We start from the raw sequence: 26,496 nt of genomic DNA on the forward strand, positions 1-26,496 counted from the left end.
CCGCTTCCGGCCGCCCACCCCGCTCCGCAGCGTGTCGCCCTGGGCCTACAGGTGAGCCGGAGACAGAGGGGGCGGGCGGGGTCGCTAGGTGGGATGCGGGACGGGCGGGAGGTTGGGGGAAGGGCAGCTGGAGTGGGAGGTAGGGTGGGCGGGGGGGGGGGGCGGGGGGGGAGAAGGGCGAGGGCAGGGGAGATGTGGATATGGGGACGGGCAGGTGATATAGGGCGCATACGGCGGGGAAAGCGAAGTGGGTAGGTGTCCCAGGACAGGTGGTGCGACTGGGTTGGGAGCAATTCAGTCCCACAAAGGCCTGTCACCTCCCTTGAAGAGAACCTGCTGCGCTGTACAGCTAGGCGCCAGGTGATGTCTGGGTGGGAAGTATATAGGACTTTGGTTCCATACATTATAATGGAGCGATGATGCCACTAACCTATTGCCTAATGAGTCATAGCTCTCATAATGTCACTAAATAGTCTTAAAGACACTTGGAAAATCTCTCAGGGCATTAGCTTGGCTTCTCCGCACAGAAGCTGCTCCCTTTGCATTTTACTGTGGCCAATGCTGACCTCTCCAGGCCCACAGATGCGTCCCAAAGTTGGCTGAGGGCCTGAGGGCCAGCAGGGGGAAGAGTGTAACACACAGTAGTAGCAGTAGTTTGCAAAGACCTCCAGTTGGGCACATCTCCCAGTACAATTGGATCTCAGTCCTACATGAAAATAAATTCGAATGTAAAAAACAAACAAACAAACAACGACAAATAAAAACATGGTCAGTTTGGTGCTTGATGGTATTTGAACAAAATGAGGAAACAGAATGAGCAGCAAGGTTTTTGGAAGGAAATGAATATAGTACTGGACCCATTGAGGCCCCTCTACCTGGGAGGTGCGAAGGTTTAATTACCAGCAGGCGGAAGGTGTGGTCTCAGAGATAAGGGCTGGAGTGCAGATGGGAACTTGTGCCCCTAGAATTCTGCACAGTGAGCTAACCTGAGCTGCCTTTGCTGTGTTCCCTGGAACTGACACCTGTGCCTCCCCCGAACCCCTCCTAGGGCCTCTGGGAGGAGGGGATGACTAAAGGAGGTTACAGACAGGAACAGTACACATTGTTGGGGATTCCGGTCTGGGCTGCCCAGGCTGCCCCGGGAGCCTTTGTGCTGTGCAGGGCCAGGAGCTGGGTCCGGTGGCCAACAGTATCATCAGCGTTGTTTTTTTCCTATTATTTAGCAACACTGATGAAATTGCCCTTTCCCCTGAGCAAATGGAAGCCTGAGGGCTTGCACTCTTAAGTCTTCTAGGAACTGGTGTGGGCCAGGACTGCCTGCTGATCACTTCTTCCCACTTCTCCTCTGCAGTGTGTGGGAGGACAGGATTGGCTCCTCAGTGATGTTTCTGTGGGAAACTTTTGGTGGGAGAGTGTGCTCCCTGTAGGGCCTGAAGCATGGATTCTGAAGCGTATTTAAGGCTAAAGACAAAAATGTGTGCTTAATAAAGATCAGTGAGGAAATGGACTCCAAGTCAGAAATTCTGAAAGGCACAAAAAGGACCACTACCTAGGATAAAACAGGCTTTAAAATAGAAATTTGGAATATAAGGTGACATTCCATATCTTTACGGGAGAGATGGATCACTCAATAAGTTGTATTGGGACGGCTGAGTAACCCGCTGGAAAAATATACAATTGGATCTCAGTCCTATATGAATATAAATTCTAATGTAAAAAGTAAAACCACAAAAATAGATAAAAACATGTTCAGTCATATTTGTAATCTTGGAGGAGAGAAGGCCTACTTTGTAGACCCCAAGTCATAAAAAGCAAGATTCATCAATTCACTTACATAAATATACCCTATTTATTCTTGGCAAATTTTAATTTAAAAAAGAAAAATACAAGGGCAATGAGGGAGAAATGCTTGCAGCCCATGTCACAAAGGGCTCCTCCCCTAAAGAGCTCCTCCGAACCAGTAAAAGGAAGGCCTGGTGAAACGCTGAGCAGGGCAGTGGACGGTCCCCAGAAAGGAGGTCAAATGACTCGGGCACTGGAAACATGAAGAGATGCTGCACTTTAGGCACAATAAGTGAAATGCATATTAAAACTGTACTGAGAAACTTGTTTTTTTTTGTTTTGTTTTGTTTTGTTTTGTTTTGGCAACCATCAGGCTCTGTTAAGGCTGCAGGAAAAGGTGTCTTGTGCAGTAGAGGGTGTTCATTGATGCATAGTTTATGGAGGGCAGTCGAGTATTAACTATCAAATTTTACAATCACATGCTCTTCAACCCAGCAGTTCCACTTGGAATTCTACACTTGTCCATGTTACAAGTGGTGTTCACTGTGGTAATAGCAAGGGATTAGAGCCATCTAAACGTCCACCAATAGGCAACTAGTTTGATAAATGCTCTGAAAGCAGCTATAGAGAGGAAGGGGGCTGGTCTAAAAGTGCCTCAGTGGAGAATCTATCATCAGCATAAGAGAAGCAGGCAAGGTGCACAGTGTAAGCAGCTTGTGGCAGTAAAGAGAGAAGCAGTTACATAACAGACATATGTTAACTGCTATTTTAAACCGTACACACACACACTTTGGGGCATCTTTGGAATCTGGTTATCATGGTGCCTCTCAAGAGGGGATAGAGGTGGGAAGGAGGCTTACGGAATACAAGACTTTCACTTTTGTATTGTCTGTATTTCCTGCCTTGTGTGTCCATTCCTTACTTTAAATACATCTTAATTTTTAAATAGAGGATAGAAAGGGAAGTTCAGCAACCATGGGGACACAACAGATACTAAAGAAACGAAGCTCTGTAGGTAACAATGGCCCTTGATTTCCTGAGACCACAGGAGTGAAGGGCAACTCGATAGATTTCCCAGAGCTCCCTGTGACCCCAGAGCTGGGCTGACCACCGATGAGGAACTCGGCTTGGAGAGCATAAAGAATTGGGCCAGGATCAGACAGTAAATGGACTTTGTGATTCTATCAGAGGATATCCCATGCTGCTGACCAGTGTGTTATTAGAAAATCAACTTTCAACCTCCAGAATATAAAAATATTTTCTCATTTACTTTGTGGCATCATGTTTGTTTTTCTTGAGCTCTAAAAACAAAAATACCAAAAATAGAATCAATAAGTTTTTTTTAAGCCAAATTGACATAGTCAGAAATATATTGTAAGAACAGTGAGGTTTATGAAGGTTGAAAGATACACTCACTTGTGTGGAAACCCCAAATATAAACACCTCCCAGTACTCTGAATAGTTTTCATGGTTTATATTTTTCAGTTCTGGGTTGTAATCTAAAGATAGCTTTACTCTAGGAAATGAATAAATAGTAACCATTTATTTTCAGGCTTTGTTACTTTCCCACATGGCCCTTTTCCTGCATGGATGGAAGAGGCCAGTAAACAGTCCCGTGGAGAGCAGTCACAGCAAAGAAAGAAAAGAAAAGAAACAGGACCAGGAGTGAAGGAGAGAGGAGGACAGGGAACGGGAAGTCTTAAAAATAGAGGTGGCGGGCCTCCAGGGAGTGTGCAGAAGCAGGGAGCCCTGGGCTGGGCCAGTCCTCCCGAAGCAGCCAGGGAGTATTTGGCAGGGGCCGCCCGCGGACCATCAGGACAGCCCAGGTGCTGGGTGGGCCATTAGTAAACATCAGTGAAGCTGATGTCTTCCCAAGGAAAATCGAACTTGGCACCACTCTCTGTTCCCAGAACTTTGGGCAGGTGACTTTGTGGAGCTTATATGGGTTGGATGAGGTCACCGCCTAGGCCAGGCCAGTGATGTCCACTCACTGGGATGACCTTCCCAGTCTGAGGTCCGCTAAGTCCATCATCAGATACTTAGTAGTGCTTTATCGGAGAAAGGTTTTCGTCAGGACAGGATGAAATAAAAGGATATTTTTGCCTCACCCTCCTCTAACCCATACACCCGGTTTCTCCAGGGCATCCGTCACTTCCCATCCATCTGATAGTAACCAAGCGGGGCTGGGTGCCCAGAACACAGACCCTGATGCCTTTCTCCTAGAGCACACCAGCTTTTCTTCGTCCTATTATAAAGTTGTAAAAGGACTATAATATTAACTAGAGAAAGTTGGAGAAGTTGGGAGTATAATGTTAGAAAAAGTTGTCCCCACTGCGGTGATTCATCTCTTAATATTTATCTCTTCCAAATGCACCCTCCCCCTGTGTGCACTCTCATTTGTCTCCAGCCCTAAGAACAAAGGTTTCCAGGGTCGGGCCCTGTGTGGTCTGACCCCGGGAAGGTGGGAAGCTGGCTGTGCCTGCCCTGCTGTAACCTGCAGGCAGACTCACCCGCTGTGGTGTCTGTCTCCCAGAAGTGACACATGGAGACTACAATGAGGACAAAGGCAAAGCCATCTCCTCAAAGCTCTTCTGGAACTTGCTGAAGAGTCTAGACTTGTGTGTGATATTAACTCTTCCTCATAACCAAGTGTGACACAGCTGGTTCACTTCAGATCAAGGTGGGCTTCTCCTCTTTGCCCCAGGGATGGACACATCAAAGACAGCTCCGCAAACATGGTGTGGGCCTGAGCTGTTCTTCCTTTGAAGAGAGTGTCCCAGCTGCACGAATGGGTGGCATCTGCCATGACAAAGGGACACAACCCCAGGAGAAATTCTGGCTCTGGTCTCATTGCTCTTCTCTCTTCCCTTCTGTAAAGCATTTTTCTGAGTTACTTTCCAAATATTTTTACAAGCCAAAGTGTCTCTCCTGGTCCCTGACCTTCCAGGAGGGCAGATTTTACATGGTATCTGCAGGTTTCCTACTTTTAGCTTTACCACTGGCCAGGCATCTAGCTAATTGCAGAGTGATTGTTCAGGGCAGTATGGCTGATGGAAGACTCTGGACATGCCCCTCCTCTGTTGGTACCTCAGTTTCCTCCCAGTATAGGGAGAGGGCAGGCAAGCTGGGCCCGTCCCCCCTGACAGCCTAGAGCTGCTAAGAAGGCCCTGCCTCATGGCTCATCCTCAGGACTGACCTTGATGCCAAGTTTAGGATCAGACCAACGTCAACCTCAGGTCCCACCCAGGGGTAGGGCTGACGCTTAGCTGTCCTTGGCCCGCAGAGAGGGCCAGGTGGAGCCCGCTGGGACCTGGCTGCAGGCGTCTGTGCCTGCCACTCTCTGGGCAGATTTGTTTCATGTCCTCGTTCATGAGAAATGCACAACTGATGTTTTCTTGTGGGGCCAGGAGAGCATTTTCCAGAGCTCCTGGCAGCATGTGCTGAGATCTGTGACTCGGGCTCAGCGAGAGGAAAGGGGGAGCTGCCAGCACGCTGGGCATCACGGCCTGGCACAGGAAAGGTGTTTTAGTCTTCATGTCCCCAGTTACTCCCTGGCCAGCAAGCCTCCCGACACCAGCCTGTGCTCTGAACCCGGCTGCAGGCCACTGCCAAGAGGAAAAGAGAGTCTGGAGGGTTAACACAAACCCCTGCCCTAGTGACTCTTTCTCAAACCTGGGGACCAAATAACCTACCAGGCTGCGTGCTGGAATGATCTGGGGGCTTTAAACCCACCAACACCCTGGCCCACCCAGAGTGTGACTTTGAATCTCTGGAGTCAGGGGTGGATCACTGGTTTAAAAGCCCACTTGTGTGCCTCAGTGAAGGACAACTGACACCTCCACACCATCTCCTCTGCAATGCCAAGTGCTTGTTGGGTTGGCAGTGACTCCTCAGCATATGGGGTCCAGGGCCAGTAGGATCATGAAATTCGGGCATATTTGGGAAAATGCAATCACCTCACTGTTTCCTGTGAGCTGAGTCGGTGTGTGTATGGGGCCAGCTCCCTTGTAGAGAAACCGCCCAATTTCACTGCTGACTGTGTGACTGTCGGTGGTCCCCAGTTTGTGAGCAGACAGGGTGGGGGAGATGTGAGGATATGCGTTTGTCACTGAGCTGCTCACGGCTCTGATGCAGGGGTCTGAAAACCACGTTTTGGAAATCTTATTTGTGATTTTTTATTGCCCACATCCCAGACAAAGACAGGCATTTTTCAGAGAAATCTTAGCTGTTGGAAGGGAAGTTGCTTCTCCCTCCACCTGCCGGGGGGTCCAGCTGTCTTGTATTACCGTAACCCCATGATGTCTTGGTATCTGGTAAGTGAGCCCCTCCTTATCCTTTTCCACGATGGTCTTGACTCTTCTTGCCCTTTTCTCTCTACACAAATTTTAAGATCAGCTTGCCAGGTTCTAAGAAACATCTATCGGATTTGGGTTAGAGTTGCACTCACTTTCTAGATTAATTTGGGGATTCTCCAGTATCTTGGAGACTCAGTGGATTGCAAGAGTCTTTTCTAAGCAGAAGATACAAAGTCAGACCATCAATCCTGCCGTCAAGAAGTAGGGGAGTGGCCTGGTCATCGGTCCTCCCCTTCACTTTGCAGAGATGAGCAGGGGTAGTGGTTTGCCCGATGCCGCTGGTTGGTAACTAAATTGGAACAAAATTTCATGGAAGTCTGTTGGGTTGAATTCACTTAAGAACCAGGACTACTGAGGTGGTTTTGTTTCCACTTTACACAGTTCAGTACTTGTGGGTTTCCAGTCAGAGCCCAAGAAGTCATATCCCTGCTTTGTTCCTGGGTTTGGGTCTTGGATTGCAGTAGCCTTAGCCTCTGCTGCTTGGAAATTAAAATAATGTTATGTTTGGGGAAATGGGAGGTTGAGCCAGGTCTGTGAATCTGTGGCAGTAAATTCCTAGCTCTCGATACTGGGCCTCAGCTGGGGCGCACGGGAGCTACCACTGGGTCTGCTGGGTTCCCTCATTGTTTCCTAGTGGCAGTGCTCCACGAACTATTCCTAATTTTTTCCTGCCGAGTTCAGGATCCCCGAGGGCAGTGCTCTTTTTCTTCTCTGCTGTCATTCGCATTCCTGCCCCGGCTGAGTTCCCCTCACCTCCACTCGTTCCAGAAGGGCAACCCTTTGCTCTTGGATGAAGCAGGCCAGCTGTCCCTCCAGCCAAGTGCACACGTGGCCCCCGGAGCACTTCTGGGATCCAATCAGAAGGGGAAACTTGATGTGTTTCAAGTGTGTGTCTATGCCAAGCTTCTGTGGAGCAGCACGCAGAACATGTGAAGACATAAGAATTATTGCACCCTAACTGGTTTTGCTCAGTGGATAGAGCGTTGGCCTTGGGACTTGGGTCCCGGGTTCGATTCCGGTCAAGGACACTTTCTGGGTTGCAGGCTCGATCCTCAGTGGTGGGGGTGCAGGAGGCAGCCGATCAGTGATTCTCTCTTTATTGATGTTCTATCTCTCCCTCTTCCTTCTTCTCTAAAATCAATAAAAAAAAATATTTTTTTTAAAAAAGAGTTATTGCCCTAACTGGTTTGGCTCAGCAGATAGAGCGTCAGCCTGTGGACTGAAGGGTCCCAGGTTCGATTTCGGTCAAGGGCATGTACCTGGGTTGCAGGCACATCCCCAGTAGGGGGAGTGCAAGAGGCAGCTGAATCAATGTTTCTCTCTCATCGATGTTTCTAACTCTGTATCCCTCTCCCTCTCCCTTCCTCTCTGTAAAAAATCAATAAAATATATTTTTTAAAAAAGAGTTATTGCTTATGAGGAGGAGACAGCCACACAGGTCTCTCCTCGGTCCTATGGCCATGTTTAGTCCCTGTTGGAGTATCTTCATGTTTCATTTTCATGGCAGCTTTCTTTATACAAAAAGCACTCTAGCTGATTTCCCAGAATATCAAGGCTGGAGGTTGGGCTGATGGGCTTTAGCGCTGTGTCTGTCACCTGGCTGCCCTGAGGCTTCTACACCTTCTTTCCTAGTCTCTTCTCCACCCCAAACCCATGTCCAATAGACCATATCTATCTGTTTTCTGTGGGAACCGGTGGCATGGGTACCCTCAGCACGGGGTGTGGGGGTGATGTGAGCATTGTATTCCTGCCCTGGTAGCACACTTCTAAGAGAACCTCCTGGTCATAAAACCACAATTTGAAACCATCGAGCTTATGCTTCTATATGTCCTTTTTATTTTCCCTCTTTTAAGCCCGGGGGGGGGGGGGGGGGGGCGGCGGGGAGGGAGGGGCGGGTGTCTTTTTGTCACAATGCCTTAGCCCAGAGGTGTCAATGTGATGGTGGAAATTTCACTCCCAGGAGAGTGATTGATGGAGGTGAGGTGTATATTTTTAGTCAGATGAGCCTTCTGACCGTGGCAGCACCCAAGCCACTGTGGTTCTACTGATAAAGTAATGGGTGACACGTGGCTTGGACCTGCACATGCAGTGCACAGAAGAACCCCACCTGTTTAGGAACAGATGAGGACACTGAGTCTGAAGAAGCTGTGCTTGACCTTCTTACTTCCCTCCCAATCTGTCCTGTAATTGAGTCTATACCACTGTCAGAATGGTCATGTCTCTATCCCTTCTGTGGCCTCCCATAGTATTCAAGGTAATATCCAGACTTTTCTCTGGTCTTCAAGGCCCCATACACTTCTCACAGTTCTCACTAAATTGCCACCCAACCATGTGCACACATGCACACGTCACTCCAGCTACAGTGACCACTGGCAGCTCCCCCCCCCCCCCGCCAACCCATGGTCTTCTGCTTTCCTGGCTTCTTTGTTTAGCCTTTCCTCACCCCTTCTTTGCCAAGGTCAGCCCTCCTTGGCCTCCAGCTTCACCTCAAACTTGCTTGGGTGTGGCAGTGGGCCATCGCCCCTGTGTACACAGTGATCTGTGGCGCACGTGTGAGGTTTGTCCTGACCACTGGCAGTGCATTCATGAAGTGGCCACACTCTCATCCAGTGCCCACCTCGGGAGCCTGACAAGTCTGCTGAGTAATGACCACTACTGTCCACTATGTTACAAATTCAGGGGCACTTTGTAACTAGCATCTAGCACTGTGTGTATCTGTATACACTCTCACGTATTTGGTATGTATGTCTAAAAGATAAGAACTCTTTGTTAAACAAAACCACACAATACCATGATCACACCTAAAAGTTAATATTTCCTTAATATTTTCAAGTGCCCAGTCGGGTTCAAATATCCCTGATTGTCTCATAAGTGTTTGTTTTTTAACACTTTAAAATATTTTTCTCTTTATTTTTTCTGCTTTATTATTTAACTCCTTTTAAAATAATTTCAAACTAATGAAAAAATGTGAATTTGCGAGGGGGGGGGCAGTAAGAGATCAACCAAAGGACTTGTATTCATGCATATGAGCATAACCAATGGACACAGACATAGGGAGGTTAGGGCCTGTGCTGGGGGGTGGGAGCAGGCTGGCAGGGATCAATGGGGGGAAATGAGACATATGTAATACTTTCAACAATAAAGAATTAATTTTAAAAAAAGTGAATTTAGTACAAGGAAGTCCGGGTACCACTTAACCAGATTACCCAAAGGTCAGCATCATAACTAAACAGCATTTTGAAGGTCAGGATATGGGCTGGCACAGGGGTGTCACCTACTCCGTGTCCCACTAAGTCCCCTTTTCTTCTCCAGCACCAGCCCAGGCTCACAAATGGTTCTGGTGCTCAGAGCTCTTTAGCTGCCTTCAGTCTGTGACAGTTCCTCAGTTCTGTATCCTCCATGGCTGTGACACGTTTTAAAAAAATTTCTTTATTGGTTAAGGTATTACAAATGTGTCCTCATTTCCCATTAACCCCCAACTTCCCCGCCCCCCCCCCCCCACTCATGCTCTCATCCCCCTGTTGTCCGTGTCCATTGGTTTGGCTTATATGCATGCATACAAGTCCTTTGGTTGATCTCTCCCCCTTACCCCCTCCCTCCCCTAGTTTCCCTCTGGGGATTGATAGTCTGATCGCTGTTTCTCTGTCTTTGGATCTGTCCCTGTTCATCAGTCTAGGGTGTTTTCTATATTCCACAAATGAGTGAGATCATGTGGTATTTATCTTTCTCTGTCTGGCTTATTTCACTTAGCATAATGCTCTCCAGTTCCATCCATGCTGTTGCAAATGGCAATAATTCCTTCTTTTTTACCGCAGCGTAGTATTCCATTGTGTAGATGTACCACAGTTTTTTAATCCACTCATCTGCTGATGGACACTTAGGCTGTTTCCAAATCTTAGCTATGGTGAATTGTGCTGCTATGAACATAGGGGTGCATATATCCTTTCTGATTGGTGTTTCTGGCTTCTTGGGATATATTCCTAGAAGTGGAATCACTGGGTCAAATGGGAGTTCCATTTTTAGTTTTGTGAGGAAACTCCATACTGTTCTCCACAGTGGCTGCACCAGTCTGCATTCGCACCAGCAGTGCAGAAGGGTTCCTTTTTCTCCACATCCTCTCCAACACTTGTTGTTTGTTGATTTGTTGATGATAGCCATTTTGACAGGTGTGAGATGATACCGCATTGTCGTTTTGATTTGCATCTCTCGTATAATTAGTGACTTTGAGCATGTTTTCATATGTCTTTCGGCCTTCTGTATGTCCTCTTTTGAAAAGTGTCTATTTAGGTCCGTTGCCCATTTTTTGATTGGATTGTTTATCTTCCTTTTGTTAAGTTGCATGAGTTCCCTGTAAATGTTGGAGATTAAACCCTTATCGGTGATATCATTGGCAAATATGTTCTCCCATGCAGTGGGCTTTCTTGTTGTTTTGTTGATGGTTTCCTTTGCTGTGCAAAAGCTTTTTATTTTGATGTAGTCCTATTTGTTTATTTTCTCTTTAGTTTCCATTGCCCTAGGAGCAGTATCAGAGAAGAAATTCCTTCAGCATATGTTTGCGATTTCGTTGCCTGTGGATTCCTCTAGTATTTTTATGGTTTCCTGTCTTACATTTAAGTCTTTTATCCATTTTGAGTTTATTTTTGTGTATGGTGTGAGTTGGTAGTCTAGTTTCATCTTTTTGCATGTATCTGTCCAATTTTCCCAAGGCCATTTATTGAAGAGACTGTCTTGACTCCGTTGTATGCTCTTGCCTCCTTTGTCGAATATTAATTGGGCATAGTGGTTTGGGTCGATTTCTGGGTTCTCTATTCTATTCCATTAATCTATATGTCTGTTCTTGTGCCAGTACCACGCTGTTTTAAGAACAGTGGCTTTGTAATACAACTTGATATCTGGTATTGAGATCCCACCTACTTTGTTCTTCTTTCTCAGGATTGCTGCAGCTATTCGAGGTCTTTTTTTATTCCAGATGAATTTTTGAAATGTTCGTTCTAGATCTGTGAAATATGCTGTTGGTAATTTAATGGGGATTGCATTGAATCTATAGATTGCTTTGGGTAGTATGGACGTTTTGATGATGTTGATTCTACCAATCCATGAACATGGTATGTTCTTCCATCTGTTTATGTCTTCCTCTATCTCTTTTTTCAGTGTCCTGTAGTTTTTCGCATATAAGTCTTTTACCTCCTTAGTTAAGTTTATTCCTGGGTATCTTAATTTTTTTGGTGCGATGGTAAATGGGATTGCTTTTTTAGTCTCCCTTTCTGTAAGTTCACTATTGGTGTAAAGAAATGCCTTAGATTCCTTGGCATTAATTTTGTATCCTGCTACATTGCCGAATTCATTTATTAACTCTAATATTTTTTTGATGGAGTCTTTAGGGTTTTCTATGTACAGTATCATGTCATCTGCAAATAAGGACAGTTTTACTTCTTCTTTTCCAATTTGGATGCCTTTTATTTCTTCTTCTTGTCTGATCGCAATGGCTAATACTTCCAGTACTATGTCGAACAGGAGTGATGAAAGGAGGCATCCCTGTCTTGTTCCTGTTTTTAGGGGAAATGGTTTTAGTTTTTGCCCATTGAGTATGATGTTGGCTGTGGGCTTGTCATATATGGCTTTTATTATGTTGAGGTATGATACTTCTATTCCCACCTTGCTGAGAGTTTTTATCAAGAAAGGGTGTTGAATTTTTTCAAATGCTTTTTCTGCATCAATTGATATGACTGTGTGATTTTTATCTCTCAATTTGTTTATGTGATGTATCACATTTATTGATTTGCAGATATTGTACCATCCTTGCATCCCCAGGATAAATCCTAATTGGTCATGGTGTATGATCTTTCTGATGTATTGCTGGATCTGATTTGCTAGAATTTTGTTGAGTATTTTGGCATCTATGTTCATGAGGGATATTGGCCTGTAATTCTCTTTCATTGTGTTGTCTCTATCTGGTTTTGGTATTAGGGTGATGCTGGCTTCATAGAATGAGCTGGGAAGTGTTCCTTCCTCTTGAATTTTTTGGAATAGTCTGAGGAGGATAGGTTTTAGTTCTTCCTTGAATGTTTGGTAAAACTCCCCTGTGAAGCTGTCGGGCCCCCGGGCTTTTGTTTGCTGGAAGCTTTTTGATGACTGCTTCAATTTCTTCCATAGTTATTGGCCTATTGAGATTTTTAGATTCTTCCGGATTGAGTTTTGGAAGATTGTATTTTTCTAGGAATATGTCCATTTCCTCCAGGTTGTCTAGTTTGTTAGAGTTGTCCATAGTATTTTTTAGCAATTCTTTGAATTTCTGTGGGGTCTGTTGTTATTTCGCCTCTTTCATTTCTGATTTTGTTTATTTGGGTCCTCTCCCTTTGCTTCTTGGTGAGCCTGGCTAGAGGCTCATCAATCTTGTTTATCCTTTCAAAGAACCAGCTCTTGGTTTCATTGATCTCTTGTATTGTTTTTTTGGTCTCTATGTCATTTATTTCTGCTCTGATCTTTATTATCTCCTTCCTTCTGCTCACTCTGGGCTTTTCTTGTTGTTCTCTTTCTAATTCTTTGAGTTGTAGAGTTAGATGATTTACTATCATTTTTTCTTGTTTTTTGATGTAGGCCTGTAGTGCTATAAACTTTCCTCTCAGGACTGCTTTCATTGTGTCCCATAGATTTTGGATTGTTGTGCTGTTATTGTCATTAGTTTCCAGGGTGTTTTTTAATTTCTTCTTTGATCTCATTGGTAACCCAATCATTATTTAGTAGCATGCTATTCAGCTTCCAAGTGTTTGAGTTTTTTGGATTGTTTTTATTGTAGTTTATTTCTAATAATATGCCATTGTGGTCTGAGAAGATGCGTGGTATGATTTCAATCTTCTTGAATTTGAGGAGATTTTGTTTGTGACCCAACATGTGGTCTATTTTTGAAAATGTCCCATGTGCACTTGAGAAGAACGTATATTCCGTGGTTTCGGGGTGAAATGTTCTGAAGATGTCAATTAAGTCCATTTGATCTAGTGAGTCATTTAGGATTGCTGTTTCTTTGCTGATTTTTTTTCTAGAGGATTTATCTAGTGATGTCAGTGGTGTGTTTAAGTCCCCTACTATGATTGTGTTGTTGTTGATCTCTCCCTTGTTATTTTCCAGGAGGTTTTTTATGTATTTGGGTGCTCCTGCATTGGGTGCATATATGTTTATCAGGGTTATATCCTCTTGTTGTATCGATCCCTTTAGTATTATGAAGTGGCCTTCCTTATCTCTTGTTATGGCCTTCACTTTGAGGTCTATTTTGTCAGATATAAGTATTGCTACCCCAGCTTTTTTTTCATTTCCATTTGCCTGAAAGATATTTTTCCATCCCTTCACTTTCAGTCTGTGTGAGTCCCTTGTTCTGAGGTGGGTCTCTTGTAGACAGCATATATATGGGTCATGTCTTTTTATCCATTCAGCCACTCGATGTCTTTTGATTGGAGCATTTAGTCCATTTACATTTAAAGTTATTATTGAAAGGTACTTGCTTATAGTCATTTCTATTTTTGTGCCTGTGTTCTTTCTTACCTTTATATTTCTTCTTTTTACAGCATTCCTTTTAGCATTTCTTGCATTGCTGGCTTGGTAGTGATAAACTCCCTTAGCCTTTTTTGTCTGCAAAGCTCCTGATTTCCCCTTCAATTTTGATTGATAGTCTTGCTGGATAGAGTATTCTTGGATTCAGTCCTTTGCTTTGCAACACTTTGTATACCTCCTTCCATTCCCTTCTAGCTTGATGTGTTTCTGTTGAGAAATCATTTGATAATCTGATGGGGGATCCTTTGTAGGTAACTCTATCTCTCTCTTGCAGCCTTTAAGATTCTCTCTTTGTCGTGTACATCTGCCATCGTTATTATGATGTGTCTTGGTGTGGGTCTTTTGGGGTTTATCTTGCTTGGGACTCTCTGTACTTGTGTAACTTTTTTCTTCCCAATATCTGGGAAGTTTTCTGTCATTATTTCCTCAAATAGATTTTCTAATCCTTGCTGCTCTTCTTGTCCTTCTGGCAGCCCTATTATGCGTATGTTACTTCGTTTCATGTTGTCCCAAAGCTCTCTTAGGCTCTCTTCTTGTTTTTTAATTTTTTTCTCCAGTTGCTGTTCAGATTGAGCTTGTTTCTCTACCTTATCTTCTAACTCACTAATTCGGTACTCTGCTTCTTCTAGTCTACTGTTTAAACCTTCCATGGTGTTTTTTATTGTAGCTATATCACTTTTCATTTCTTCCTGATTCTTGCATAGGTTGTTGATTTTCTCATCCATCTGGTGAATGAATTGTACAACCATTACTCTGAATTCTTTTTCTGTCATGTTGCATGCTTCAATTTCATTAATTTCCTTTCTTGGCGACTCCTCATTTTCTTTCCTCTGGGGGTTGTGTCGTCTCCCCATTCTGATTATCTCCAGATGGTTCAAACGTCGAGTTGCGCGGGCCTGGGCCGTGTGCAGTGGGAGCTTCGCACCACCTTAGTGTCACTGAAGAGCTCTGACACTAAGATGTGTGGTTGTGGTGGGTTGGTGGGAACCAGGCTCGCTCAGAGTCAGCGTTACCAGCGCTCAATGTGGCCTCGTGTGCGCACTTGGAATCAGGGACCCCGCCTGCACCGTGCTGAAAAAGAGACCCCCATGGAGTGTGTTGAAAATCAGAGCCCCCTAGCGTGCGCCAGGAGTCAGAGTTCCCCAAGAATCCAGTATCAGAGTCTCTGTTGCTTTGTGCAGAACTGCATTGAGAATCAAGAATTAGAGTCACTGGCTCTTAGTATGAATGCACAGGGAATCAGGGATCCCAGGCGCAGGTGATAAGAAACACAGTCAAGTCACTGGTGCTTGTTGTTGCCTCCTGCCCAGAGAATCGGGGTCCTGGGGCCCGTGCCGCGAGGAACAAGTTCCCAGTGTTCGCGCGTTAGCTCCCAGGCCAAGGCTCCCCTAGTCTGCGCTGCGCTGGACAAGTTCCAGGTGTTCGCACACTTCCAGGCCAAGGCTCCCTTAGCCTGCGCTGCAAGGGACAAGTTCCCGGTGTTCACGCACTTCCAGGCTGAGGTCCCTGTAGCAGCACTGAGGCCTGGGCAAGGGGTGGGTCTATCAGTTACTATGGCGCTGCCCGCGAGCCTGCGGGGAGGGAGATGGGCTCTGTTACTCACGGATCTGCCATGGGGATTTCTGGACTCTTGGTGTCCGTGGCTCTGTAGCTGTGGTCGCAGGTCTCTGTCCCCAGTGGCTGCAGGGTCCTGGTTTGCGTCTGAGACCAGACTGGGTGGTGCTGAGGCCAGGATCCTAGTCTCAAGCAGCTCTGTTTCTCAAGATGGCGTAGTCTCTGTTCCCGTAGTGGCTGCCCAGGAGTGTCTGCGCTGGGAGCGGGTGTTATGGGTTGACTCAGCGAGATAGACCACCGACTCAGAATTTAAATTTAGGAACCTTTATTAAGCTGGCCAGCTGTCTGCAGTTCAGCCTTTGCTTTGAACTGCAGCAGCTGACTGCAAGAGTTATAGCAATTTATTTGCAAAAACTACAAAGTTACAAAGCCATGCTTACTCAATTTGTTCCCGACACAGTATAGCATTATCACCTTCCTATCTATGTTTTCCGGGAACAGAGAGCACAGTATATATTGAGGAGGGACCATGAGACCATATCTCAAGGCCTGACCTGATGTCAGTACCTTCCTATCTGTCTGCTCCAGGAACAGACAGCACAGCGCGCCCCGATATGCAGCCCAGTACATTCCCTACTGGTCTTATTGGGAATCAAGTCTTTGATTCAGCGTCCTCCTCTAAGATTCTGGAGTATTGGGTGTATAAAACCATTAACTTTACAGCCTGTATTTTATTTTGTATGAAATTGAGGAGGCATCTGGCAATGCAGGGGCCAAATATGAGCCCTAGGAGGAGCAGAACAACTGGTCCTGCCAAGGAGGAGAGCAGGGTAGTTAGCCAGGGGGACCAGGAAAATAAATTCTCATACCAATTGCCTTCAGCCCTTCTAGCCTCTTCTTGGTCAGCCAGCCGTTTTCGCAGCTGGCTAAGGCTTTCCCTGATCACCCCCGAGTGGTTGGTGTAGAAACAGCAAGTCTCCCCTAGGGCCAGACAGAGGCCTCCCTGCTTCAGGAAAAGCAGATCTAGGCCTCGTCTGTTTTGTAATACTACCTCTGCAAGTGAACCAAGGGAGTCCTCCAGTTGGCTAACAGATTTTTTGAGAGAGCTTAAATCTTGATCTATCTGCCTACTTAACTCTTTATAATTCTGGTGGCCGGTTGCTAGGGCGGCTGTTCCGACGGCCGTGGACCCTGCTAGTCGTATTCCCATAAGGAGGGGGACTAGGATGGGGGCCCTTCTAACCCTTCTAGGTTCGTTTTCTTAACCTGCGTACGATGGATCCAGTGCCTCTTTCCTGCGACTTTGATGGCGGTTGGAGTGCTCAGCACCACCTGATAGGGTCCATCCCATCTAGGTTCCAGGCTGCCAGGGTCGTGACGCTTCACCCAAACGAGATCTCCCGGAGAGAAGGCAGGCTGTGTTGGACTGGATCTCAGCACGTCCTCCTCCCGTATGGCTCTCACCACCCGTTGTGCTGACATGGCGCTGCTCTGCAAAGCCTGTAAGGACTTAAGCAAATTTTGGGTAGAGAGACGGGCGACTTCCTCCTCCCTCAACCTGGGCACCAATGGCAGCGGTTGCCCAAACATTATCTCAAAAAGGAGTTAGCCCTTGGATGTATGGGGTGCACCTAGCTCTGAGGAGAGCAAAAGGAGACTTACCCAGTTTTCGCCAGTCTCTAATTTTAACTTAGTTAATGTTTCCTTTAAGATCCAATTTATCCTCTCTACTTGTCCAGAACTCTGTGGTCTATAAACACAATGCAATTTTCAAGTAACTCTTAGGGCCTTAACTATGGATTGTAACTTTGGCGATAAACGCCAGGCCATCGTCGGACCCATGTATAGTGGCAGGCTAAACCGGGGGACAATTTCAGTGAGGAGTTTTCTAACTACTACCTGTGCTGTCTCTGCCTTGGTTGGGTATGCCTCAGGCCAGCCAGAGAAGGTATCAATGAAAACCAGCAGGTATTTATACCCTCCTTGTCCTCCTGGTATCTTGGTGAAGTCCACTTCCCAGTGTTCTCCGGGGTTCTGACCTCGGAATCGCTGTCCAGGCGCGGCCACAACAGGGGGCCCTTGATTCACCAGGGCACACACTTGGCACCTTCTAGCCAACTCTTGAGATATTTTCTGGAGCCCTGGTATGTAAAATTCTCTTCCCAGTAGTTCTGATAGCTTCATTCCCCCAGGTGGGTGCTCTGGTGGGTCTGGGAAGCGATGGTCCGCCCCAGGGCTTCTGGCATTATAGGCCTCCCATCTGGCAGAATTAGCCATCCAGCCTCTCCTTCCCGGGCCCTTAGTTTCTCAGCTAGCCTCTGCTCCTCTGGCAGATGAGTAGGCTTCTCTGCGAGCCTTCGTGCTGGCAGGGCTACGAGAACTTCTAGGGGCCCTACTGGTCTTTTAGTCAATTCCTTGGCCCCTATATGGCTGCCAGGTGGTTAAGTATCTCAGGAGCTTTTTCCTTTCCTCCTGAGGTCAGGAGACTTCTTTAAGGTGGCTCCTGTGTCCTCCTGTAAGGGCAGTGTGAGGAGATATATCCCTGTAGTCCCTGGGTAGGTCTGGCAGGGCCAGTGCCGGGGCGCTTACCAGGGCTTCTTAGATCTCCCCTGGCTCCTCCTCATGTGCCCCCCGCTACCGGGTACCTTCCTCTACGAAGCTGCTCCCGTCGTCCGTGTAGAGGGTCTCATCTGGATTCTGCAGGGCTGGTCCACAAGGTCCTCACGGAGGGAAGTGAGGGTAGTCAGTGTCTCCTCGCAGTCAGGCAAAGGGGCCTCTGCCTTCTCATCAGGGAGGAGTGTGGCAGGGTTCAAGGCAGCTGTTTTCAGGAAGCTGAAATGTTTACTCTTTTTCCCTTTCCCTACCAGAGGGCCTGAGTGAGTGCTATGAGTTCCACAAGGAAGTCCACCTTTTGGCCCCCCACTGTCAGGGTTATTCTGGGCTCCTGGGGGCCAGCTGAGCCCCGACAACCCCAATCCACCTCCTCCACCAGCATGGGAGGGAGTCGGTTCCCCCGCACGTTCAGGGCACTCCCTTTTCCAATGTCCTTCCTTTCTGCAAAATGCACATTGATTTTTCCCAAGCCTGGGTTGGACTCCTTTTCTTCCGCGAGGCTTTTCTTTGCCCTTGTTGTCTCTCCGGCCCCTTGGGCCATTTTCCTCGTTTAGGGCCAGGAGGACCTTGGCCATCCAGGTGTTTAAACCTGCCATTGGGTCCTTCAGATTGTCAAAAACCTTCTGGGCCACCTCAACCAACTTAGAGATTGATTTCCCCTCAAAGCCTTCTAACTTCTGTCATTTTTTCCTAATATTTGGGGCCGACTTGGAAACAAATGCAACATTGACAGCCCTCCGACTTTCCATGGCATCAGGGTTAGGCCCCTGGACTGTCTCTGTCACCTTAGAGAGGTTTGTGGGTCTCCAAGCAGCAGCTCGGATGCCCCCTAATAGAGTCTGGCGATACCGATCGAGAGCCTCCTTTCCCCTGTCACTATAGGGGTTCCAGTTGGGTTGCCTGGAGGGAAACACAGCCTTTAATCTGTCTTTTATTTGTTCTTTCAGAGTGGACTAAAGGAGCTTTATTTCCCTACAGGGTCTTATATGTCACAGGACCTCACAGGGTCTTTAATTCCTGTAACAGAGGGCTAGTATTCACCACTTTATTAACCCCCTCTGTTCTAGACAGGCCTTCCCCAGTTTCCTACAGTTGAGGTTTTGTGCCACCCCTGACATGGGCATGGTCACACAGGCCTGTAAGACAGTATACAGGTTGCTAACTGTCAACTGTCTCTCAATAGAGACCAAAATTTAATGGGTATTCTTCTTTGCCCACCTGGGCAACTGCCCTCTCGGCAGCTAGACACCCTTTACTTTTTGGGTTCATTCCACATAGCCTTTTTCCAGGACAGTTTACACATAGGCCAGTTCTTCTTTCTAGCCACAAATACAGTTTGTCCAATTTCCTTAAAATGTATTCTGGCACAGGAGAAAGTTGTTTTGCTGTACATAGGTAGCTTAATCCCTATACAACTGGGCTTGGACCTCTGCCTAGCAAATTGCAGTCTATAAGTTCAATATGCAGCCTCCGGTCCTCCTAACCCAACGAGGTTTCGGCTAGTCTCTGAGTCAGACTTCACCTCTCTTGGAGAATTTCAAAGTCCTGATGGCTCCCAGGTCCAGGGAGAGTGCCCTTTTCTTAACTCTGTTTATAGTTACAGGGCCCTGCTTTCCTTGTCTTCCCACCAGTCCCCTTTATGGCAGAGCAGCGACCAGGCCTCTTTGAAGGGAGTGTACTGGAAGGGGATATCAGCCCCTCCTCTTCCAGCAGCAACAGGTACTAAACCCTTTCAGTACATTTGCAAGCAGGGAGCTTTTACTAACTCTATCTGCAGCTTTTATAGATCTCAGCCTTATGGCTTAACTGCTGTAGCCTGCAAGCCAAAGGCCCAAGTACTGGGCAGCAGCAGGGCAGCTCTAATGTCAGATTTATTTTCTCACTGCTGCTGCTGCTGCTGCTGCTGCTGCTTTTTTAGGGCCACTGCATCCAGCCCCCCTTCTTTGATCATTCACTCCCTAATCTGGTCTGGAGCTGGGAATAGCGCCTCGGTCTGCCTTGCTTCCCCAGAGGGCTGCCTGTCTAGCCCCAGATCTAGAGGGCCGGCCTGCCGTAGTGGCAACATAGGAACTGCAGGACTGGCGGATGTCGCAAGGTCCTGCAGGTTCTCCCCCCCCCCCGCCCCCCTCTCTCTCCCCATACGCTGTCCCTGTCTAGTATGGGATGGACTGAAGGGGTTGAAGGACGACAAAGCCCCTCTCGTCGGTGGGTGCGGAGGGAAGACAATTGGCATCGGGGGAGGCAGGGGCTCCGGGTCAAGAACTGGTGGCGTGGCCTGGGCCTGAGGCCCGGGCTCACCCGAATCCGGCACCAGGGGACAATAGGGGGCGGCCGGCTAGTGGGTTCTTCCTGCTCTCCCTGAAGGACCGGGGGAGCCTTTCCCTTCTGGGGCCCGGCCAAAAGAATTGTCTGTCTCTGTCCCAATTTTCCCTCGGGAGGCAAGCCCTCATTTACCGGGGTTTCTTGGACAATATGTCAACCTAAACTTGAATATAAGGAATTTGATTAGGATGCCCTGGGCGGCCGTGTATGATGTAATGGACCTGGTAGGCAGTGGTCAGATCAAAAGACCCTGCATCCGGCCACCCCTCCTGGAAAGTGGGCTACTCTCATTCACAGAATCGCTGTAAATCAAAAGCATTAACATTATAACCTTTAAATCTACCCTAGAACTTCAGTTTAATACAGTAAATTACAACCTAGGTAAGAGCAGCTGATAGACAGAAATCTTTATTAACTAAGTGGGCTAATTCTCCTTAACAGTGAGCAAAAGACTCTGAGAAAAATAATTCTCGCAGCTGCCGAGAGACTATTTGCAGACTGCTAAGGGGCCAGCCCAAACGTTCAGCCAAGCGTATCAACAGAAAGCAGAATAAATCAAGGTGGCTCTTACTTCACACAGACCAGTAATGATTTACACTTTTTTCCTCCTTCTCTGTAGTAAATTGGCTAGTCCCACACAAACAAACTTTGTCCCGACCCCATGATGATCGGAGGCGAGAGACAGACAAGGGAGGGGGTGACCTGTTTTCACAGATCCTCACTCAGATGCCCGCCTGGCTGCGTCCCTTGGGAGCTTAGATTCGTCTAAGGTGCACCCGTATAAACCCCGGGCCTGGTCACCTCCACATGGGGGTGAGTCACCATTATGCCATATGACGAATCACGGAACCGCAGGTTGGGGCCCACTTGGACTCTGTAACCGAAGTCGTGGAGCCACATAAAGGAGAGGAGAGGGCAGGCCCCCTCCCTCCACACTCACACACTTTCACCAGACATTCACTCAGAGTTTAAACAATCCACCCAATTCCTAACAATTTCCTAATTCCTGAGGGAGCTCTATAGCTTCCCGGGAGGTGATCAAGCTCCCCTTCCACTCACCCGGAGTGGGCCTGACTGATAGGGGGTCGACAAAGATGACTGACCCTATCCCATTTGACAAAGACAAAGACAACAAAGAACAAAGACAAAATAAATCAGCCAAATGCAACCTAGGGTTGCCCGGAACCTGCAGCTTGCTCCTTGAAGTCCTGAAAATTTTCAAAAAACATTGCAGCAGGGTGTACACAGAAGCAGACAACTTTTTAACAATAAACAGCAAGACAAACAAATACCAGACAGACAAACCCAGTGCAGCCTACAGCCGCACGAACCAGGGACCCCGGCCACCGTCGTGGCCGTGGGTCAGGACCAGGAGTACCGCTGCGTCCAGCCCTCCGTATAGGTCCTTCCGTGGGACGTCCCAATTCCTGTTTAACGACCGGTCCTTACCTCTCTCGAGAGTCCAGGTGGCTCGGTTTCCGAATTGAAAGTTTTTGGGTGGACTGGAGGCCTCCTTGGTAGTCGTTCTCCACAGGTGTGGGGTATCTCGCTGAGTGCCCGGCGACAAGTGGGGGAGAGCCTCCTGCCTTGAATAGGGGGTCCCTCTCCTCCCTGCTGGGGGAGAGCCTCCTGCCCTAAACAAGGGGTCCCTCTCCTCCCTGCCGGGAATCTCGCTGGGGCCTCCAAATGTTATGGGTTGACTCAGCGAGATAGACCACCGACTCAGAATTTAAATTTAGGAACCTTTATTAAGCTGGCCAGCTGTCTGCAGTTCAGCCTTTGCTTTGAACTGCAGCAGCTGACTGCAAGAGTTATAGCAATTTATTTGCAAAAACTACAAAGTTACAAAGCCATGCTTACGCAATTTGTTCCCGACACAGTATAGCATTATCACCTTCCTATCTATGTTTTCCGGGAACAGAGAGCACAGTATATATTGAGGAGGGACCATGAGACCATATCTCAAGGCCTGACCTGATGTCAGTACCTTCCTATCTGTCTGTTCCAGGAACAGACAGCACAGCACGCCCCGATATGCAGCCCAGTACACGGGGCTCCACCGTCTAAGACTGCCCGGTTTAGCAGCCCCTTAGAAGACCTGCAGAATCTAACTGTCCCTAGCTCATACACACACACACCACACACGTCCACACACTCCTCTATCACTCCCTCGCGCTCTCACACTCTCTCCCTCCTTGCCTTCCTGCCTGTCGCCATCTTCGAGTCCCCCTGTGACACTTTTAAGAGTCATTTTGTGGGGTGTCCCTCAGTTTGGGTTTGATATGGTTTTTAAGCAACCATATAATTTCTCATCCAAACAGAGACACTTGGGAATGCAGGGGTCTCACTTCATAACTGCACAGCAGGTATAAGTGGTGCTCTGGTAGTTCTGTCACTGCTGGATGCTCTCTTTTTTCTTTTTTACTAAGATACAGTTGACATACATTGTTAGTTTTGGGCGAATAACGTAATGATTTGGTATCCTAATATATAAAAGCCTAGAGTCATAATGACCAATCGGAAGGCTGACCAATCCTGGAAGTTTTTCAGTCAGCGCTGGGTTGCCATGGTGACCCAGCACTGACTGCCCCGCTGCAGCCTGGCAACCTAGCACTGACTGCCCAGGGGGCTGAGACCCAGAGAGAGAGGCAGGGTCTGATCCACAGCCTCAGTGGCAGCTGTTGATGAGTACTTGCCTCTCTCTTTCTCTCCCTCTTTCTTTCCAGGCTTTTCCAGCAGCTGGGCCTTTCTCTCCCAGCCTCCACGGGGTCTGCTGTTCAGCCCCGCCTCTCTTATCAGGCCCAGAGATAGGCCCGGAGATGCTGACTGGCATAGGAACCGACCAATCAGAACCAAATGTGGGTGCTGTGAAGAACCAATGGCTGTCTAGGAGGCAGAGCTTTTGATGCAGACTGGCATAGGAACCGACCAATCAGAAACAAATGTGGGTGCTGTGAAGAACCAACGGCTGTCTAGGAGGCAGAGCTTTTGATGCTGACTGGCATAGGAACCGACCAATCAGAACCAAATGTGGGTGCTGTGAAGAACCAAGGGCTGTCTAGGAGGCGGAACTTTTGACGCTGACTGGCATAGGAACCGACCAATCAGAACCAAATGTGGGTGCTGTGAAGAACCAACGGCTGTCTAGGAGGCGGAACTTTTGACGCTGACTGGCATAGGAACCGACCAATCAGAACCAAATGTGGGTGCTGTGAAGAACCAATGGCTGCCTAGGACGTGGAGCTTCTGATGCTGACTGGCATAGACACCGACCAATCAGAACCAAATCTGGGTGCTTTGGAGAGCCAATGGCTGCATAGGAGGCACAGCTTTTGATACTGACTTGTATAGAAACAGACCAATTAGAACCAAATCTGGGTGCTATGGGGAGCCATTGGCTGCCTAGGAGGCGGAGCTTTTGACTCTGACTGGCATAGAAACCGACCAATCAGAACCAAATTGGCCAGCAGAGGACGGCAGTTGGGCGCGAGATCAGGCCTGCAGGGGAGGACCGTTGGGCGCGAGATCAGGCCTGCAGGGGAGGGCAGTTGGGCAACCAGGCCAGCAGGGGAGGGCAGTTAGGGGCGATCAGGTAGGCAGGCAGAGGCAGTTAGGAGCCAGAGGTCCCAGATTGCGAGAGGATGTTCGACTGCCGGTTTAGGCCCAGTCCCTGTGGGATCAGGCCTAAACTGGCAGTCGGACATACCCCAAGGGGTCCCCAATTAAAGAGGGTGCAGGCTGGGCTGAGGGAACCCCCCCTCCATGCACGAATTTTGTGCACTGGGCCTCTAGTATGTATATATTGGGAAATGGTCACCGCAGTAAGTCTAGTTAACATCCATCACCTCACATAGCTATAATTTTTTTTCTTGTGATGAGATTTACTCTCTTAGCAACTTTCAAAGACACAATATGATATTGTTAATTGTAGTCACCATGCTTTACATTATATCCCAGGACTTACTTATTTTATAACTGGAAGTTTGTACCTTTCGACTCCCTTCACTCATTTCATCCTCAAACCCCTCCCTCTGGCAACCACTAATCTGTTCTCTGTATCTGTATTAGGTTTTTTCTTTTTATATTCCACATATAAGTGAGATCATATGGTATTTATCTTTCTCTGATTGGCTTATTTCACTTAGCATAATAATCTCCAGGTCCATCCATGTTGTTGCAAATGGCAAGATTTCTTTCTTTTTTATGTATGAGTAGTAATCCATTCCATACATGTATCACATCTTCTTTATCCAATCATTTATTGATGGCTACTTGGGTTGCTTCCATGTCTAGGCTGTTGTAAATAATGCTGCAATAAGCGTAGGGGTGCACTTATCTTTTCAAATTAGTGTTTTTGTTTTCTTTGAAAATATAACCAGAAGAGAGATTGCTAGGTCATCTGGTAGTTCCATTTTCAATTTTTTGAGGAACTTCCATACTGTTCCACACGGTTGCACCATTTTACAATCGCATCCAAAATGCACTAGGGTTCTCTTTTCTCCACATCCTCACCAGCACCCGTTTTTTGTTGGCTTTTTGATGATAGCTATTCTGAGAGGTGTGAGGTGATATCTTTGTATTTTTGATTTGCATTTCTCTGATGATTAGTGATGTTGAACATCTCGTGTACCTGTTGACCATCTGTATTTCTTTTCTGGAAAAATACCTATTCATTTTTTAAATTGCATTGCTTGTGTTTGTTTTGTGTGTTTTTTTTCTATTGAGTTGTATGAGTTCTTTATATATTTTGGATATCAATCACCTATGAGATGTATGATTTGCAAATATCTCTCCCATTCAATAGGCTACCTTTTATTTTGTTGATGATTTTCCAACACTCTTTAATATACTGGCCCCCCTCCCTCTTTGTTCCCCATTGGAATGAAATGTCTGCTGAGTTTCCTGCATTCTATATGCTGTTGGTCATATCCTCATAGTACTTTTGAGTGTGTTCTCCATACCTATATTAATAGTAAATTGGCTAAATCAGATATCAGTTGGGTTTCAATCTTTATTGTTTAAAGTATTATACATGTCCATCCCCCGCCCCTCCATTGACCTCTTCTAGCCTGCACCCCACCCCAGGCCTTCACCACCCTATTGTCTGTGTCCATTGGTTATGCATACATGCATACAGGTTCTTTGGTTGATCTTTTCCCATTCACCCTCCCCCAACTTCCCTCTGAGGTTCGACAGTCTGTTACATGCTTCTGTGTCTCTGGATCTATTTTGTTCATCAATTTATTTTGTTCATTAGATTCTATATTTGAGTGAGATCATGTGAACTTACCTTTCTCTTACTGGCTTATTTTGCTTAGCATAATACTCTCCAGGTCCTTTCATGCTGTTGAAAATGGTAAGAGTTCTTTCTTTTTTACAGCTGAGTAGTATTCCATTGTGTAAATGTACCACAGCTTTTTTATCCATTCATCTGTTGATGGGCCCTTGGGCTGTTTCCAAATCTTAGCTATTGTAAATTGTGCTGCTATGAACATAGATGTGCATACATTCTTTCTGATTGGTGATTCTGATATCTTGGTATATATTCCTAGGAGTGGAATCACTGGGTCAAAGGGGAGTTCCAGTTTTAATTGTTTGAGGACACCCCATACTATTTTATACAGAGGTTGCACCAGTCTGCATTCCCACCAGCAGTGCACGAGTGTTCCCTTTTCTCCGCATCCTCGCCAGCACTTGTCATTTGTTGATTTGTTGATGATAGCCATTCTGACAGGTGTGAGATGGTACCTCATTGTCGTTTTGATTTGCATCTCTCTGGTGATCAGTGACTTTGAGCATTTTTTCATGTCTCTTGGCCATCTGTAAGTCCACTTTATTTATTATTATTATTATTGTTGTTGTTGTTATTATTTGTTAATCCTTACCCGAGGATATTTTTCCATTGATTTTTAGGGAGAGTGGAAGAGAGAGGGAGAGACAGAGAGAAACATCGATGTGAGAGAGACACATTGATTGGTTGCCTCCTGCACGTGCCCAGACCAGGGCCCGGCCAGGGAGGAGCCTGTAACCGAGGTACATGCCCTTGACCGGAATCGAACCTGGGACCCTTCAGTCCGCAGTCCGATGCTCTATCCACTGAGGCAAACTAGCTAGGGCTGTAAGTCCACTTTAGAGAAGTGTCTATTTAGGTGCTTTGCACATTTTTTATTGGATTGTTTGTCTTCCTTCTGTTAAGTGGTATGAGTTCCCTATATATTTTGGAAATTAATCCCCCATTGGATGTGTCATTGGCAAATATTGTTTTTTTGCTGTGCAGAGCTGTTTATTTTTATGTAGTCCCATTTGTTTATTTTCTCCTTAGTTT

General features: G+C 46.8%; 1 protein-coding gene across 1 annotated transcript in view; it reads left to right on the top strand.

Moving 5' to 3' along the window:
* Position 1: 1 nt before the first annotated feature.
* The window catches only part of IL17D (interleukin 17D), a gene marked incomplete at its 5' end in the record, with an annotated part of 40,676 nt that continues 14,181 nt past the window's right edge, over positions 2 to 26,496 (top strand). Inside the window, one exon of the mRNA XM_023751301.1 lies at positions 2 to 51. Within this exon, the coding sequence (XP_023607069.1) occupies positions 2 to 51 (50 nt within the window). The remainder of the gene's footprint in view (positions 52 to 26,496) is intronic.

Source organism: Myotis lucifugus, unplaced genomic scaffold (genome assembly GCF_000147115.1).
Source record: "Myotis lucifugus unplaced genomic scaffold, Myoluc2.0 scaffold_19, whole genome shotgun sequence".
In the NCBI taxonomy this organism is placed as follows: Eukaryota; Metazoa; Chordata; class Mammalia; order Chiroptera; family Vespertilionidae; genus Myotis; species Myotis lucifugus.